Raw genomic sequence first — 16889 nt, 5'->3', positions numbered from 1 at the left:
AAAGCTACAAGAATCAGTGAGCATAGCTTGGTGTTCCAGTGCAAACCCAGTATGCAGAAGTGTATTTCTAAATACTCATAAATAATAGAGGGCTGAAATTGTAAAAATATGTTTGCAGTAGTATCAAAAATACAGATTATTTTGGGGTAAATTTGACCAAAGATGTGCTGCAAAACCTGTTCCCTGAAAGCTGCAAAATATTCCTGAGAAGTGAGAGAAATTCAGAAACACCTAAATGTAGAGTTATACAATATTCATAGATCAGGAAACCCTTGAGATTGGATGCCATCTCTCTCCACATTGATGTATAGATTCAGTGTAATGCCAGCCAAAATCCCTGTGGGCTTTTTTGGGTAGAAATTCGTAAGACGATTCCAAAGTTAATAGGGAAATTGAAAAGACCTAGAATAATCAAAGCCACCTTGAGAAAGAACAGAATTGGAAGACGCAGACAGTGTAGTTTCATTGCTTCCTCTAAAGCTATGGGCATGAGGTAGTGTGTTTCCCCTTGGTAGCAGGACAGACCCATGGGTGAGTGGAACAGAAGAGAGCTCACAGGCAGACCCCACACACAGGCAGACCCCACACACAGGCAGACCCCGCATGCCACACACAGGCAGACCCCTCACCCCACACACAGGCAGACCCCGCACACTACACACAGGCCGACCCCACACACAGACCCCTCACCCCACACACAGGCAGACCCCGCACCACCACTCGCAGGCAGACCCCGTACCCCCACACACAGGCAGACCCTGCCCACAGGCAGACCCCACACCCCCACACAGGCAGACCCCACACACCACACACAAGCAGACCCTGTACCCCACACACAGGCAGACCCCGCACACAGGCAGACCCCCTCACCCCACACACAGGCAGACCCCGCACATAGGCAGTTCGGATACCAAGGCAGCTGAGCCAGGAATGGAACTGGAAGGACTGGATCGCACCTCTGTGCTGCAGTCAGTGGACAACACGACTCTCATTCTTACCAGAATGATTGAGCTCCAGGGGGAGGGTGTGAACTGGACATGGCCATTTTTCAGTTACTACAACTTTCTCTTTCCTCTGTGTGTGCTTCCCATGAGTGCAAGTCGTGGTGTGATAGGGAATCTGCATATGACATGTGCAGAGCCTACCTCGTGTCTTGAGGAGAAGAAGCCAGGTGGCCGGCAGCCTGCTCGGGCCCGGCAGGGTCTTTGTGCCATGGCTGTCACTATCTGGTGGTCCTTGGGGCATAGTGGGGCTTTACAGGAGATGCCTGATTGATGAGGATTGGATTTAATGTTCGAGATATTTGCATTTAGGAAATGAGAACATTCTGTAGCACGTGCACGTGATTCCTGCTGACAGTCCTCTTGTGCTGGTGAGGAAAGCTCAGAGGGGCCGAAACAGGGCCTGTCCCACCCTAGCTGCCCAGCAGGCTCTGAGCCCAGGTTGATGGGAGCCACCTTCCTGGTGGCTGTGCCGCACTCCCCGTTGTAGGCAGCTCGGGGCGAGCCTCGTGTCACACAGGCGCCTTGCCCGTGTGTGCTTTTCCTTGCGCAGCTCGTTGAGGTGTAAGGAGCTAGGAGGTGAAAAAGAAATTTGTCAACTTTTAAAGTGAACTATAGATAGACATTATAGCTGGTATTTCATCTGTAAAACCAGGGATGATCACCACCCAGATGAGAATACACAACATTCAGAGTCCTAGGGTACTTCAGTGACGTTCCCCATTCCAAAAGTCTGCCCTGACTTCTGACTCCACTGGTAGGTTTTGGCTGTTGAGATTGCCGTGGGAGACATCGGTTGCTCCACAGTGTCTGACTTGCAGGATTTTGCTCCTGTTGGCATTCTCTCCCTTCGTGGCTGTGGCCATGCCCAGCATTTGTGGGCTCTTCTGTCAATGAGCCAGTGTGCCCCGAGAACCACCAGGGAATCCACATCCCTGCCAGGGCTCAGTGTGTGGGCCTGACGTCTGTGTGGTCGGGTGCGTGGTGGCGTCACGTGGTGTGGTATGTGTTCTCTTGTCTTCTGGTGGTGAACATGTCCTCCTGTGCTGTCTTCTAGAAGCTTCCATGTGTGAAGAAAGGGATTGAGCCCAGTCTGATTCCAGAGGAGGGCTGATCTTTGGGGTACAGATGTTCCCACCTTGGTTGCCGGATGCATTGGCCACTGTATGCATGGGGCTCCTCCACGAGGCTGCGCGCACCTCCTGGGTTTATTGTGCGCACCCCCGGTGTTTATGGCGCGCACCACGTGTTTACTGTGCGCACCTCATTTTCATGGCGCTCACCCTCGGTGTTGATGCCGCGCACTCCCGTTTTCATGGTGTGCACCCCTTGTTCACGGCGTGCACCCCGTGTTTATGACGCACACCTCCCGCGTTCACAGCGTGCACCCCCTGCCGTATTCCATTTGTATTCTAGAATTGTTCAGTTGCCTTTGGACGGGCAGTTTAGTTGTGTCATTTTTTGTATTATGAACAAAACTGCCTTGAACATCCTTGTGCTTGTTTGTGAACACGCCATGGGAAACGCACCTGCAGCTCTCCCTCAAAGCCTCCCTCAAAGCGTCTGCAGAGCCTGTCTTCTCCCAACTGTCCTGGTGGGGGTGCCGGTGTGCATCTCCTCGTGGCTGTCATTTGCATTTTCCTGATGAGAAACACCTTTTCAGGTGTTCGTTGTCTTATTTGGATGTTTTCTTTGGTGAAGTGCCTGTGGGGTGGTGCCTGTAGGCAGTCTTGCCTTGACCATGGCCCTGGGGACAGCGTTCCTTCTGTCTAGGCTCCCTGGAGGCCTTGATCAGTTTGGGGCTTTCCTCCCACATCACAAACAGTGTGGAATTTTATCACAGGCCTTTTCTGTAGCTGCTGAAATGAGCACATGGTTTTCTTTTCTTTACTTTCTTAATGTGGTGAAATACATTGCTTTTTAAATTTCTTGTATTCTCAAATCTATTCTTATTCCTATCATTTGTGTTATCTTTTTTTATATATCATGTCTGTGTTCATAAGGTATGTTGGTTTATCATTTTTTTTTCATAGAATGCCTTCATCAGGTTCTGAAATTCGGGTGATGGTGGCCCCTCTTCACATGTTCGGTAGAACCTTCCCCTCATCAGGTTCTGAGATGAGGGTGATGGTGGCCCCTCTTCAGATGTCTGGTGGAACCCACCCCCTGGGCCAGGAGTGTTCTTGGAGGAAGGAGTTTAAGATTGGAGCTTCTTGCTGGTGTGTGCCATTCTTTCCTGGCGTTCCCCAGCCCCAAGGAAGATGGCTCTCATTCCAGGTGGGGACTGCACTCCGAGGGGGCCATAGAAAAGCTCAGTGGAGCTGCAGCCAGGCGGCAGGGGAGCTGCATCTGGGCACCCAGGCCGAGGGCCGGGAGGACCTGCACTGCTGCGGTGGGTGTTAACACTCCACAGGCCCGGGAGGGACGTGCACTGCTGGGGTGGATGTTAACACTCCAGAGGCCCGGGAGGGACCCGCACTGCTGGGGTGGGTGTTACGTTCCTGAGGCCCGGGAGGGACCCGCACTGCTGGGGTGGGTGTTACGTTCCTGAGGCCCTGTCTCCCCAGAGACCCGTCTGGCACCCTCCTTTCCCCGTGTCTCACTGGAGAGGTGGGCTCCGGTCTGCTTGGCAGCTTCTTTTTGACTCCAGTTGCACTCTGAGCTTGCAGCATGTTCTGGAAAGCGCTCTCATGGTCACTCAGGGATGTATCGGATTAACTGCCAGGTTTGGTGGATGCAGGTTCGGTGGATGCACATTAGGTGGATGCCGAGCGACTGAGCTGGAAGGTGTATCAGGGTCCCAGGAGGCAGGACTGTGGCTGGGGATGCCTGGGATTCTCCCAGGAACAGTTGGGCATCTCAGCCCTGGAGCAGCTGAGGCTTCCGGTGCTCTGAAGGCACCGCTGACCACTGCATGGTATTTGCCTGCAGCTTACCTAGGGAAAGTTCCAGAAAGAAGGCTTACTGATGGGGAAAGGCACTGTGTGTGTCGCACTGTCCCCCTCCCCACGTCCCGAACGCTGTGTGTGTAGCACCGTCTCCCTCCTGGGAGGTAGTGTGCGTGTCTGTGGATTGGGAGATAGCGTGTGTCTGTGGAGTGGGAGGTAGCGTGTGTCTGTGGAGTGGGAGGTAGCGTGTGTCTGTGGAGTGGGAGGTAGCGTGTGTCTGTGGAGTGGGAGGTAGCGCAGGTCTGTGGAGTGGGAGGTAGCGCGTGTCTGTGGAGTGGGAGGTAGCGCGTGTCTGTGGATTGGGAGGTAGCGCGTGTCTGTGGAGTGGGAGGTAGCGCGTGTCTGTGGAGTGGGAGGTAGCGCGTGTCTGTGGAGTGGGAGGTAGCGCGTGTCTGTCTGCGGAGTGGAAGGTAGCGCGTGTCTGTGGAGTGGGAGATAGCGCGTGTCTGTGGAGTGGGAGGTAGCGCGTGTCTGTGGAGTGGGAGATAGCGCGTGTCTGTGGAGTGGGAGGTAGCGCGTGTCTGTGGAGTGGGAGGTAGCGCGTGTCTGCGGAGTGGGAGGTAGCGCGTGTCTGTGCAGTGGGAGGTAGCGCGTGTCTGTGGAGTGGGAGGTTGGTAGCGCGTGTCTGCGGAGTGGGAGGTAGCGCGTGTCTGTGGAGTGGGAGGTAGCGCGTGTCTGTGGAGTGGGAGGTAGCGTGTGTCTGGAGTGGGAGGTTGGTAGCGCGTGTCTGTCTGTGGAGTGGGAGGTAGCGCGTGTCTGTCTGTGGAGTGGGAGGTAGCGCGTGTCTGTCTGTGGAGTGGGAGGTAGCGCGTGTCTGTGGAGTGGGAGGTTGGTAGCGCGTGTCTGCGGAGTGGGAGGTAGCGCGTGTCTGTGGAGTGGGAGGTAGCGCGTGTCTGTCTGTGGAGTGGGAGGTAGCGCGTGTCTGTGGAGTGGGAGGTAGCGCGTGTCTGTCTGTGGAGTGGGAGGTAGCGCGTGTCTGTGGAGTGGGAGGTTGGTAGCGCGTGTCTGCGGAGTGGGAGGTAGCGCGTGTCTGTGGAGTGGGAGGTAGCGCGTGTCTGTCTGTGGAGTGGGAGGTAGCGCGTGTCTGTGGAGTGGGAGGTAGCGCGTGTCTGTCTCCTCTGCTTTCTCCACACACAGCAGCGATTTCCTGAGCGTCCCTCTGGTGTGCAGGATGAGAAATGGTCCAGAGTCGGGGCTGAGCCACAGCCCGGCCCGAGGCTTCTGGGTGAAGGTTCTGCAGTCGGTGACCAGCCTCACACAGCCACGCCCTGGGGTGCAGGGAGGGTGTTCGTTGCCCAAATAAGAGATTTGCTTCTCCTGGCATATGAAACAAAATCTTGAGAGCTTGAGAATGTAATTTGGGCATCACGACTGAAAGCATCCCTTTCTTTTCTAGGATAAAGATAAAGTTTCTCTAACCAAGACCCCAAAACTGGAGCGTGGCGATGGCGGGAAGGAGGTGAGGGAGCGAGCCAGCAAGCGGAAGCTGCCCTTCACTGCGGGCGCCAATGGGGAGCAGAAGGACTCGGACACAGGTACCAGCCCGCGGCCCCTCCTGCAGTCAGCCCTCCACAGGCAGCCCGGAGCAGCCCAGGCAGGGCGTCCCCGGTCCCCGCACCTCCGGCTTTGCACTGGGACCCACTCTAGCTCCCTGCATGCCGTGCAGGCAAGGAGCAGCAGGGGCGGAGTACAGGCCCCCATATGCTGCCTCCTCTTCACCTGAGGCTCAGGCCCATGGGGCTGATTGGAGAGCTTCACTCTTGGGTCCCACACACATGGAGATGCACCCAGTGCATGTCCAGCCCTGGGCGAGGTATGGGGCCGCTCACCTGTGGGTCTTCTGACAGCTGGACACAGGAGGGAGACAGTGGTTCCCCTCAGGGCCACAAAGGCACAGGGAGAAACTCCACTGCTTGCAGTAAAAACCAAAAGGAGCCCTAAAAGTGAGCAGGAGGCAGGGAAGTCTTCCCAAGCATAGGTGGGGTCTGAGGCTGCAGAGCAGGAATGTGTGTGCTGTGTGCCTATGCCAGAGTGTGTGCCATGTGTGTATGCGTGTCCATGGGCACATGCCCATGTATCTGTGTGCATGTGCCCATGTGTGTATGCCCGTGTATGTATGTGCTTGTGTACCCATGTGTGCCTGTATGTGTGCCCGTGTATTCGTGCCCATGTGTGCCTGAGTATGTGTATGCTTGTGTGTGCCCGTATATGTGCGCCCATGTGTGTATGCCTGTGTGCATGTATGTGCCCGTGTGTGTATGCCCATGTGTGCCCATGTTTGCATGCCTGTGTGCGTGTGTGCCTGTGTGCCCAAGTGTGCGTGCATATGCGTGTGTGCCCATGTGTGCGTGTTCCTGTGTGCCCGTGTGTGTGTGTGTGCCCGCGTGTGTGTGCATGTGCCCGGGTGTGTATATGCCTGTGTGTGTGTGTGCCCATGTGTGCGTGTGCCCATGTGTGCATGTGTGCCCGTGTGTGTGCATGCCTGTGTGTGTGTGTGCCCATGTGTGCGTGTGCCCACGTGTGCTTCTGCGTGCCTGTGTTCATGTGTGCCCATGTGTGCATGTGCGTGCCTGTGTGCCCGTGTGCAAGCCCATGTGTGTTCATGTGCACACGCTCCTGGTGGGGTCAGCGCCTCCTGCAGTGCCACCTTTCCAGTGGATTCTGTCTTGAGCTGCTCGCAGGGAGCCCAGAGGCCTCTGCGCTGGCCACACTTGCTCTTTGGTGATTCTTGTGTCCAGAGGCCTCCTTGTCCTGTTGGTCATCCAGCTTCTCCACAGCCCTGCTGGGGAAGGTTGGAAGCAGTAGAGCACTAAGCTGGCCACAAAGCCTGGAGTGAACCGGGAGACTGCTGAGTCAGGCCCTGGGCTCTGTCCCTGGCTTCCTAAGACTCCTTGAATGCAGCCATAGCACAAGGCGTAGAGGCTGTGCCAGGATGCGGGTTTGAGAGCAGATGGGGGAAATGGTCCAGGTGAGAGGAGCTCGTGATACTAAGGAGATTGTTGAAGAGGAATGGCAGCAGGCACAGCCGGTAAAGAGGATCCACGCCCTGGCTTTTGTCAGCACAGCTCAGCAAGCTTCAGCCTTTATGATTGGGTGGCTGCCGCAGGCCTGTGGCCCCTCCTGTCCTATGTGGGGTGCTCCAGGGATGTGCTCACAGTAGCCAGGTGGAGACTGCTGAGTGAAAGTCCAGCAGAGAGGGCTGGTTTTCCCAGATGGGAAGTGAGGGGCAGGTGCAGTGCCAGGCACATGGCTCCTGTCTCTGGGCCAGCACATCTGGGGACAGGAAGGCTGTAGGGACACCAGCACAGGCCCAGGAGGACTCCTCTTCCCAGCAGCGGACAGCTCCGAGGAAGAACATTGGGAGGCACAGGGAAGTGAGTGGACACAATGTGTGGAGGGGTTGTGTGAGGGACCTCAGCCCCCAGAAGGGAGGGCCTGGGTGACTCCCTGGAGCTCCCAGCGGTGCTGTGTACTCTCGGGCTTTAGGCCTAGAGAAAGTCAGTCCAGGCCTGAAACCCTGTCTTTGCCGTCTTTGGTCCCCATGCTGGTTTTGGTTGTAGAAGGCCGTCATGTTGATACGTAGCTGTTAGCTCTTTGCACAGTGGCCATGTGGGAGTTGGCGTCAGACCTTTGAGGTGTTTCTGTGATGTCTCTGGAGGTGTTGCTGAAAGGGTTAATGAGACAAGCATCTGCTTCTGCTTCCTGGGAGAACGATCCCACTTGGTAAGGTGTCATTCCCAGAGCTACCTGGTGCCCACCCCGTCTGGCTGGTCAGGTCTTTGTGGTGGCCGTTTCGTCACGGTGGAGAGAAGCTCTCACCCAGGGCCCTGTTGTGTTGTCCGAAGCTTCCGGGGTCTGTCTGTTGATGGTTAGCGCCCGCATGGTGCCAGCCCTGCTGGCCCACTGAGGCCATTCTCACTCTCTGTGGGTCTCCGGGATATTTTCTGCCGCAGCCCTGGGCGCTCCTGGAACTGTGTGTTGAACACCACGTCCTTTCTCTGTGAGGGGCAGGCCTAGGTGAGGACAGGGTAGGTGAGAATCCCTGTGAGGTGGGAAAACAGTAAAGAACATTTTGAAAATAGAATTTTCCAGGCAAGGACTGTAACAAAAAGACCTAAGAAACGCAGTATTTGTCCTCCTGTGTTTATCACCCTTTCGGGGCCAATTTTAGTAACTTCTTGTTTAATGTTGCAAAACTAGATTTCCTAGGAAGATTGTTCTGATGTATGAGTGTGGAGCGTTGCTTATCCTGGAAGCTTGCATTTTAACCAGGACCCTCTTATTAAAGTAGCGAGTCCACAGCCGGGTGCAGTGGCCCACGCCTGTAATCCCAGTACTTTGAGAGGCCGAGGTGGGCAGTTCAAGACCAGCCTGACCAACATGAAGAAACCCCGTCTCTACTAAAAATAGAAAAATTAGCCAGGTGTGGCGGTGGGTGCCTATAATCCCAGCTACTCGGGAGGCTGAGGCAGGAGAATTGCTTGAACCCAATAGGTAGAGGTTGCAGTGAGCCAAGATTGCACCATTGCACTCCAGCCTGGTGACAGAGCAAGACTCCATCTCTAAATAAATAAATAGTAGCGAGTCCAACTCCAGTGCGTTCAGCCCCATCCTGGGCCAGGAGGCAGGCTGCTGGGCACTGTGGCTCTCACACACGCTGCGTCCTCCTCCTTCCCCCAGAGGAGCAGTTCTTGCTCAGAAATGAGTGAGGTGGAGGGAGAGGCGCACACCTCGGCTGTACCCGTCTGGTGGCCACAGCAGGGATGAGAAGAGAAACACTGGTGCAGGGTTAACCGACACGTGACGGACAAGAGAGGAGTCAGGCCTCTCTGGAGGGCTGTGGGTGCCACCAGGCATCCCTGCAGTGCCCCTGCAGCGCCCTCTGCTGAGCAGGCGCAGTCAGTGCCCCTTGCCATGGTGGGAGGGATGCAGGGTCACCACCGCGCCGGGTACCTTGGCTGTGTCCACATGGGAGAGGCTGGCACAACTCCCTCAGGGACCTCCATGTTGCTGTGGGGATGGCTTCCCGCCTCTCAGATGCAGGGTTGAGTCGGCCCTGCCCGTGGTCCTCCCATGGAGATGCAGCCTCTGCAGTGCTTAGTCAGGGCTAGCGGCGGCCTGCCAAGAACAATGGGATTCTGTCTGTTGTGAATCAGCCCAGTTTAAAGCAGTCCCTGAGGTTGTGCATCCGCGTGGTCCCTGCACAGCAGCCTGGAGGCTGTCCAGGCAGACGTGAGCGTCTGACACAATCACCTCTGTGCCTTCCAGAGCACTGGGGCAAGAGCCCGTCCCAGGACCAGGCCTCTGTAAGGGCTGTGGGTGCAGCAAGGAGTGGGAAGGCACCTGCCATGTCCCAGCCCCAAGACAGCTCTGCCCACCGAGCCCTCTCAGACCAGCTTGCCCTGGGACTTTTATCCCATCTTGCCTGCCCTGCTCTGCCTGCCCTGTCTGCCCGGGGCCTCTTGTATCTGCTTTTGAAGTCTGTCCTCTACCACCTCAATGGTGGTCTCAATTTAAAAAGCCTTATCACTGAAAGCATTCATATTAAATTATATGATATCTGGGATTTGCTTCAAATTATACTACTTTGTCTACTTTTTTATATGTGTAAGTTTTCCCAGAACTTAAAAAATCTAAAAGCCAGGCACAGTGGCTCACACCCTTCACCCTTCCAGCACTTTGGCGGGAGGATCCCTTGAGGCCAGGAGGTCAAGGCTACAGTGAGCCGTGATCGTGCCACTGCCCTCTAGCCTGGGCGACAGAGTGAGACACTGTCCATAAAAAATAAAATAGATAAATAAATAAATAATCAGTCAACCAGCGAATGTTTTTGAGATTGCTGTGCATCATTGCCTGGCCTCCCTGGGGTTCTGGGGAGCCTCCTGCCCCACTGTTTCTCCTGCGCCTTTGTCTGTGACCCTGAGTCTCGCTTCTCCCTGCCTAGGACCGCCGGGGTCCTGCTTGTCCTGGGGCAGCCACGAGGGAGCCCTCATCAGGAGCGCCATGGGCTGAAGCTGCCTGCCCTCTGCACGTGGATGTTTCTTGTTTTGCTTTGACCTGTGAATAACACCCTGGTCTCTGGTGCCTGGGGTGTTCTCTCTGCAGTGCTGACGGGCACATGGCTGGTTCCTTCAGCGTTAGGTGCTTGGCACCTTCAGTCTTTTCCTGACGTCATGTTTGTTCCTGGTGCCTCAGATAGGAGATGGCTGCCCTGATGGCTCCTGCTTCCCCATTCCTGGAGGGAAGACAGACTTAGCCACTGGTATCTGTGGGACTTCTTGGAACTCTGAATGCCAGACCTTGCCCAGTGCTAGAGGCGACAAGTGTGTGAAGTTGAAGAGGCTTCTCCCACCCGCTCAGCTGCAGTGGACCCGAGTGGGCAGAGAGAGCAGAGTGCAGCAGGGGCCGGGCTGTGCTCTCAGGCAGGGCAGGTGCCTGGAGGGCATGGCGCCCCTGGGAGCCTCAGGCCAGGAAGGGCGTGTGCACTGCAGTGTGCCGTGGACCAGTGGCCTCAGCTCAGTGTCTTGACAAGGGTCCCAGGGCACTCGTGTGTGGGGATGTTAGCAACACACGGCAGGAAGCCCTGATGCAGTTTCTCACCGAGCACGGAGGAGACCCTACGCACCTCACACAGGGCAGGCACCCCACACACCCCACACAGGGCACAGACCGCACGCACCCCACACAGGGCAGGCACCCTGCACAGGGCACAGACCCCACACACCCCACACAGGGCACAGACCCCACGCACCCCACACAGGGCAGGCACCCTGCACAGGGCACAGACCCCACACACCCCACACAGGGCAGGCACCCCACACAGGGCAGAGACCCCACGCACCCCGCACAGGGCACAGACCCCACGCACCCCACACAGGGCACAGACCCCACGTACCCCGCACAGGGCACAGACCCCACGCACCCCGCACAGGGCACAGACCCCACGCACCTCACACAGGGCAGGCACCCCACACAGGGCACAGACCCCACGCACCCCACACAGGGCAGGCACCCCGCACACCCCACACAGGGCAGGCACCCCACACACCCCACACAGGGCAGGCACCCCACACAGGGCAGAGACCCCACGCACCCCTCACAGGGCACAGACCCCACGCACCCCTCACAGGGCACAGACCCCACGCACCCCACACAGGGCAGGCACCTCACACACCCCACACAGGGCAGGCACCCCACACACCCCACACAGGGCAGGCACCCCACACAGGGCACAGACCCCACGCACCCCTCACAGGGCACAGACCCCACGCACCCCACACAGGGCACAGACCCCACGCACCCCTCACAGGTCACAGACCCCACGCACTCCACACAGGGCACAGACCCCATGCACCCCACACAGGGCACAGACCCCATGCACCCCACACAGCGCAGGGATCCCACGCAGGGCAGGGCCAGCCCAAGGCCAGGCCCCTCCCATGTAGATCTCCTCCCAGGCAGGACCAGAGCCACAGTCACTTCCACACCATCTCCTTCCCTAGAAACCTCGGCAGACTCTTCCTCCTCTCCTGGCTACACAGGGGCCCCTGCCGCAGCCTGACCCTCTGCCACCTCCTGAGTCTCCGGAAAGCAGGGTCGGCCTCTGAATACGGAGAACTTGGGTCCTGCCGGAGGGTGCTTGGCCAGTGGGTGCTGGCACGCGAGCAGCCCGCGAGGAGTCAGATTGGGGCTGCAGCGAAGGCCGTGGTGGTCGAGGTGGTCGAGGTGAGGGTGGTGGCCAGGTCTTGTTGCCGTAGTGAGGATTCTGGGGTTACCCTAAGAGCCACCACATTCGGGCACTCATGAAAAAGCACATCAAAATAAAATATTTTCACATGATTAAGAACTCCGCGTGATTGGTCTCTGGTCCTACTATTTCTCAACCATTTTTCCTCTCTAGACGTAAGCAGTTTCTCATACAAAGAGAAGCGTGGACTAGCAAAAGGGAAGGTTCTTCCTGTTGAAAATTCCGTATTCCCCAAGCTGCAGCAAAGGCTTCCCTGACGCCCCTCAGAATTGCACTTGGGCCGGTAGCCAGGTCCATGTTGTCAACACAACACAGACAAGCTGGGGTCCACAAGACCACCCCAGGCTCAGCGATTTGATGGAGGACCCCAGGACTCAGGATAAAGGTGGTGGCTGCCGTGGGAGCAGTCAGCCAAGTGACGGGGGCGGGCAGGCGCCGTCTGCTGCCTCCTGGCTCCATGCTGTGGGACTTTGGGTCCGTTTCTTGACCTTTCTGTGCCTCTCAGCCCTTTCATCCCTAAAGCTCTGCTGTGTGAGGAGCTGTGGCCCCTCGACAGAGGGCCCCCCGCCCCCAGCCCTATGCTTTCACCGCCCACGCATTCGGCCAGGCAGGCCTGTGCCCTGCAGGAGTGACGGACACAACTCAGGCCTCGGCACAGGTTTGGACGTTGATCTTGTTTATTTTAAAATACCCACGATGCTGTGTGTGTGGAAAGGAGGCCCAGGGTGGGAAACTGTTCTGTTTGGGTGTCATCTGAGCCCTTTTGCCCGACACTGCTTCCTTCCTTCCTGGCTTCTTGTTCACCATGGTGACAGGTGGATGCTGGTGAAACCCCATGGGGCTCAGGCCCTGCTCCTTCCCACCCTTGCCACATAACCCTGTTGGCCTCCACAAGCTTCCTGTGGAACTGGTCCTTCCGCCCTACCCCACCCCACCCCACCCCACCCCCGCCCCGGCCTGGAGATGGGCAAGGCATGGAGGTCGTGCAGGCAAGGGTTGGATGCACAGCCTTACTTCTGTGTGACCCCTTCACGTACACTGCAGAAGAAGCTGAAAGGCGTAAGGGATGACCCCAGCTCCCATCGGCAGGTGGGAGGGCTGAGGTCACGCAGCAGACAGGGGTAGGCCCTGTCTTTCTTTAAGTGATCAATGACTGTAACTGACAGAAAGAAGGCAGAAACAGAGAGAAACCTGGAGATTGGAAGGAGAAGCCAGTCTCACTACAAGATGGCTCACAGTGCTCAGTGGGCGCCCTGCCAGCTTCTCTTGTTGGCCCAGGACAGGCTGTTCGGAGCTTGTCTTGCTGCCCCGAGGAGGGTATCAGTGGGAATACGGTTGTGCCCTCGTTTGGAGTTGTGCGAGTGTTGAGCTCAGTGCTTGGGTAGGAACTTGGCGATGTGGACCATCCGCCTCATGTAGATGGGCTGTGATTTAGACTTGTTGGCCAGAAGTGCTGTATTTCATGGCTTTGAACATCCAGATGAGGCCACATGTTTGGTGTGGACAGCATGGTTTTTAGTCAAGTGGAACAGAATCTGTGAGCAGCAGCCGTGCTACAAAGCTGCACTTGGCCCTGCCCATCAGTTCCATGAGCTGTAACCGCCATCAGCCGTGAACTTTATGTTGTTTGAAAATATCGCCATGGAGACATCCCTTGTGGAGCAGAATCAAGAATATATTTGGACGTCTTCGAGATTTACGGTGGGACGCAGGAGTTGCACATTTTCCTATGTTGACAGTATCGTGGCCTGTGTCTCCTAAAAGACTCTTGCTAGAAAAGCCTAGAAATTCGAGGTGCTAAATGATTGATATAAAAGGCATTTGTTGAGATGAGTAGCTGAGGCCACACAGCTCCACGTCCCTGGGGCCCAACCTCAGGGTCTCTGCATTGGAGCCCAGCTTCAGACCTCCCAGGGAGGTAGAGAAAGGGGCTCTGGGCCCAGACCCCACGGAAAGCTTGTCTCCTCGAGAGGACCACACTTCCTGGACACTGGGCTATCAGGGCAGACACTGTTCCCCAGCTAAGAGGGACAGGTGCTGAGGAGGGATGCGGGGCTTTGAGAGGTCACCATAGAGACTTCTGACCCAATCCTGCCCTCTGCTGGGGCTGGCATTTGTATTTGTGCTGTTTTATGCTGCTGGAAGTGCCCCACACTCCCTGGGGTCCCCAGCACAGCAAAAGCAAACCCTCCCTGGAGAGACACACCTTTCTCATCCTGGCCTCCCGGCTCTGAGTGCAGACAGGCGAAGAGCCTGGCTGGAATTACAGATGTTAGGGAAGAAAGCTGCCCTGAGAGACTCAGGTCAGACCTCACGTGCTGGGATGGTTAAATGCACAGTATTCAGCGGGGGATTCAAAACCATGGAGTATCATGCAGATGTTTCCAAAGCATATGGGAATATCTGGAAATGAAAACTGTAATCACTGAAATAAAAAACCCAGCGGGCAGATGATGTAGCTTATTAGACACAACATAGGGAGTATTGGTGAACTGGGAGTTCTAACAAGAGAAATTGCCCAGACTCTGGAGCACAGAAAGAAAGTGAGGCAGGAAGCGGGGAGCCGTGGAGGAGAGAATGCAGCTTAACAGACACCTCGGCAGAGAGCAGGGCAGGGCAGGGAGACGGTGGCTCCAGAGGCCGGCAGCAGAGGGCTTTTCAAGGTTCATAAAAACACAAGCCTCAAATTCAAGAAGTATAATGAATTATAAGCAGGAGAAAGAACAGTAATTACATATTTAAGTATGACTCTGACGTGAAGTTTTCAGAACAGCAAAGGGAGGATGTTAAAAGCAGCCAGAGGCACACCCACCCGTGGTCCCAGCTACTCCTGAGGCTGAAGTGGGAGGGTCGCTTGAGCCTGGGAGGTGGAGGCTGCGGTGAGCTGAGATTGCGCCACTGTGCTCCATCCTTGGCTACGGAGCAAGACCTTGTCTCAAAAAAAAAAAAAAAAAAGGCAGCCAGATACAGAAGACACTCCCTGCAGAGCACCCCCAGGTGGGTCACAGGCCCCCGTCCCACCTGCACAGAGCTCCGCCAGGAAGGTCACAGCCCCAACATCCCACCTGCACAGAGCACCCCCAGGAAGGTCACAGCCCCAACATCCCACCTGCACAGAGCACCCCCAGGAAGGTCACAGCCCCAACATCCCACCTGCACAGAGCACCCCCAGGAAGGTCACAGCCCCCACATCCCACCTGCATAGAGCACTCCCAGGAAGGTCACAGCCCCCCCCATACCACCTGCACAGAGCACCCCCAGGAAGGTCACAGCCCCCCCATCCCACCTGCATAGAGCACCCCCAGGAAGGTCGCAGGTCCCCCCCCATCCCACCTGCACAGAGCACCCCCAGGAAGGTTGCAGGCCCCCAAATCCCACCTGCACGGAGCACCCCCAGGAAGGTCGCAGCCCCCACATCTCACCTGCACAGAGCACCCCCAGGAAGATTGCAGGCCCCCCACATCCCACCTGCACAGAGCACCCCCAGGAAGGTCGCAGGCCCCCCACATCCCACCCACACAGAGCACCCCCAGGTGGGTCACAGCTCCCCCCCATCCCACCTGCACAGAGCACCCCCAGCTGGGTCACAGGCCCCCACATCCCACCTGCACAGAGCACCCCCAGGAAGGTCGCAGGCCCCCCACATCCCACCTGCACAGAGCACCTCCAGGAAGGTCACAGCCCCCACATCCCACCTGCACAGAGCACCCCCAGGAAGGTCACAGCCCCAACATCCCACCTGCACAGAGCACCTCCAGGAAGGTCACAGCCCCCAAATCCCACCTGCACAGAGCACCCCCAGGAAGGTCACAGCCCCCACATCCCACCTGCACAGAGCACCCCCAGGAAGGTCACAGCCCCCACATCCCACCTGCACAGAGCACCCCCAGGAAGGTCACAGCCCCCACATCCCACCTGCACAGAGCACCCCCAGGAAGGTCACAGCCCCCACATCCCACCTAAACAGAGCACCCCTGGGAAGGTCACAGCCCCCGCTCCAGTCCCACCTGCGCAGAGCCAGGTGCTGCCGCCATTTGTCTCGGGAAGCTCACCTGCAGTCTCTTTGCTGCCTCAGAAAGGCCTTGGCTGGATGCAGAGGCAGGAAGTGGGCTCCAGCTCCCAAAAGCATCGTCCACTGTAGTCCCCGCTGCCCCAGGCCAAAGCCATGCTCCAGCAGCACCAGCACCAGGAAGGGGCATGGGGCTCATGGAGGCTCTCAGCTCCGTGCTGAGGAGGAGAGGGTTCCGTGGAATCTTCCATTGGCCAGCTGGGTAGTGAGGTGTGCTGCCAACCTCAGAGGGCTGGCGAGGTGGATGTGGTTTGAAGAAAGGCCCTATAGGCCTTGTTTCTTAAAGATGAGGTGGGTGGCCGCCCAGGCTCAGGTCAGCGGACAGAGCTGCCACCGCCAACACACTTGGGAAGATTCAGCTTCTCCTGGCGCCCTCCACCGCTCTCCCTGGACCTCTGCCCTCAGCCCCAGGCTGCCTTAGCCCACAAAGCCCTCAGAGCCCGCAGGCCGTGTTCCGACTGCAGAGCAGGGGTGGAAGGGGGCTTCTGAGTCCTGTGGAATTGCTCCCACCCCCCACCCAGGGGTCAGAGGCACCCAGGGCCACATCTGCCTGTGGTGCTGTAGCAGGGACTCAGTCCCTAGACCTGCCAGTTTTCCACTTTGCAACTTGGTGAATACCATTTGGAATTCATAGAAATTGTATTTGGCTTCCGTTTGGACAGTAGAAACAGGAAATTTGCAGAATGCTCCAGGAACTTGCTGGCTGTACTGGGGTAGCTCCAGATGCTCTCACCCTTTTCTTACCCGCAGACAGCACCCCGCGCCCCCTGTGCTCTGCACTGTGTGGAGGGCAGGGAGCAGGTTTTGCAGCCTCTCCTCTCAGAGGAGTGTTTCTCAGGGGCACACAGCTCCAGGTCACCCCAGGCCTGGGGTAGGAGGGGCAGGCAGGCAGGCAGTGCAGGACCCACTTGTGTGGTGCCTGACAGTGCAGGTACATGTGTGTGTGCACGTCAAGGACCCACTCAGCTGCTCTCAGACCATGGTGTCGCTGGGCTGGAATGGAGAGCAGGCATTGTTGAGCCACGGGCTGTGGCACACGGGGGTCTCTCTCCGTGGGTGGGGCTCTCCCTCCACCCCAGAAGCCGCTGGAGTGGCCAGTGTCTCAGACCTCACAGACGTGCAGG

At 57.2% G+C, this 16889-nt stretch overlaps 1 protein-coding gene across 5 annotated transcripts in view; it reads left to right on the top strand.

The window, feature by feature from the left end:
* Positions 1-16889, top strand: part of ANKRD11 (ankyrin repeat domain containing 11) — a 221248-nt gene that overhangs the window by 177374 nt on the left and 26985 nt on the right. For all 5 annotated transcript variants that reach the window (XM_055232845.2, XM_055232849.2, XM_055232844.2 and 2 more), the window contains one exon: positions 5346-5484. In XM_055232845.2, coding sequence (XP_055088820.1) covers positions 5346-5484 — 139 coding nt within the window. The remainder of the gene's footprint in view (positions 1-5345; positions 5485-16889) is intronic.

Source organism: Symphalangus syndactylus, chromosome 11, assembly GCF_028878055.3.
Source record: "Symphalangus syndactylus isolate Jambi chromosome 11, NHGRI_mSymSyn1-v2.1_pri, whole genome shotgun sequence".
Lineage (NCBI taxonomy): Eukaryota > Metazoa > Chordata > Mammalia > Primates > Hylobatidae > Symphalangus > Symphalangus syndactylus.
Note: the sequence above shows the minus strand (reverse complement) of the source record. Positions and strands in the feature narration are given on the sequence as shown.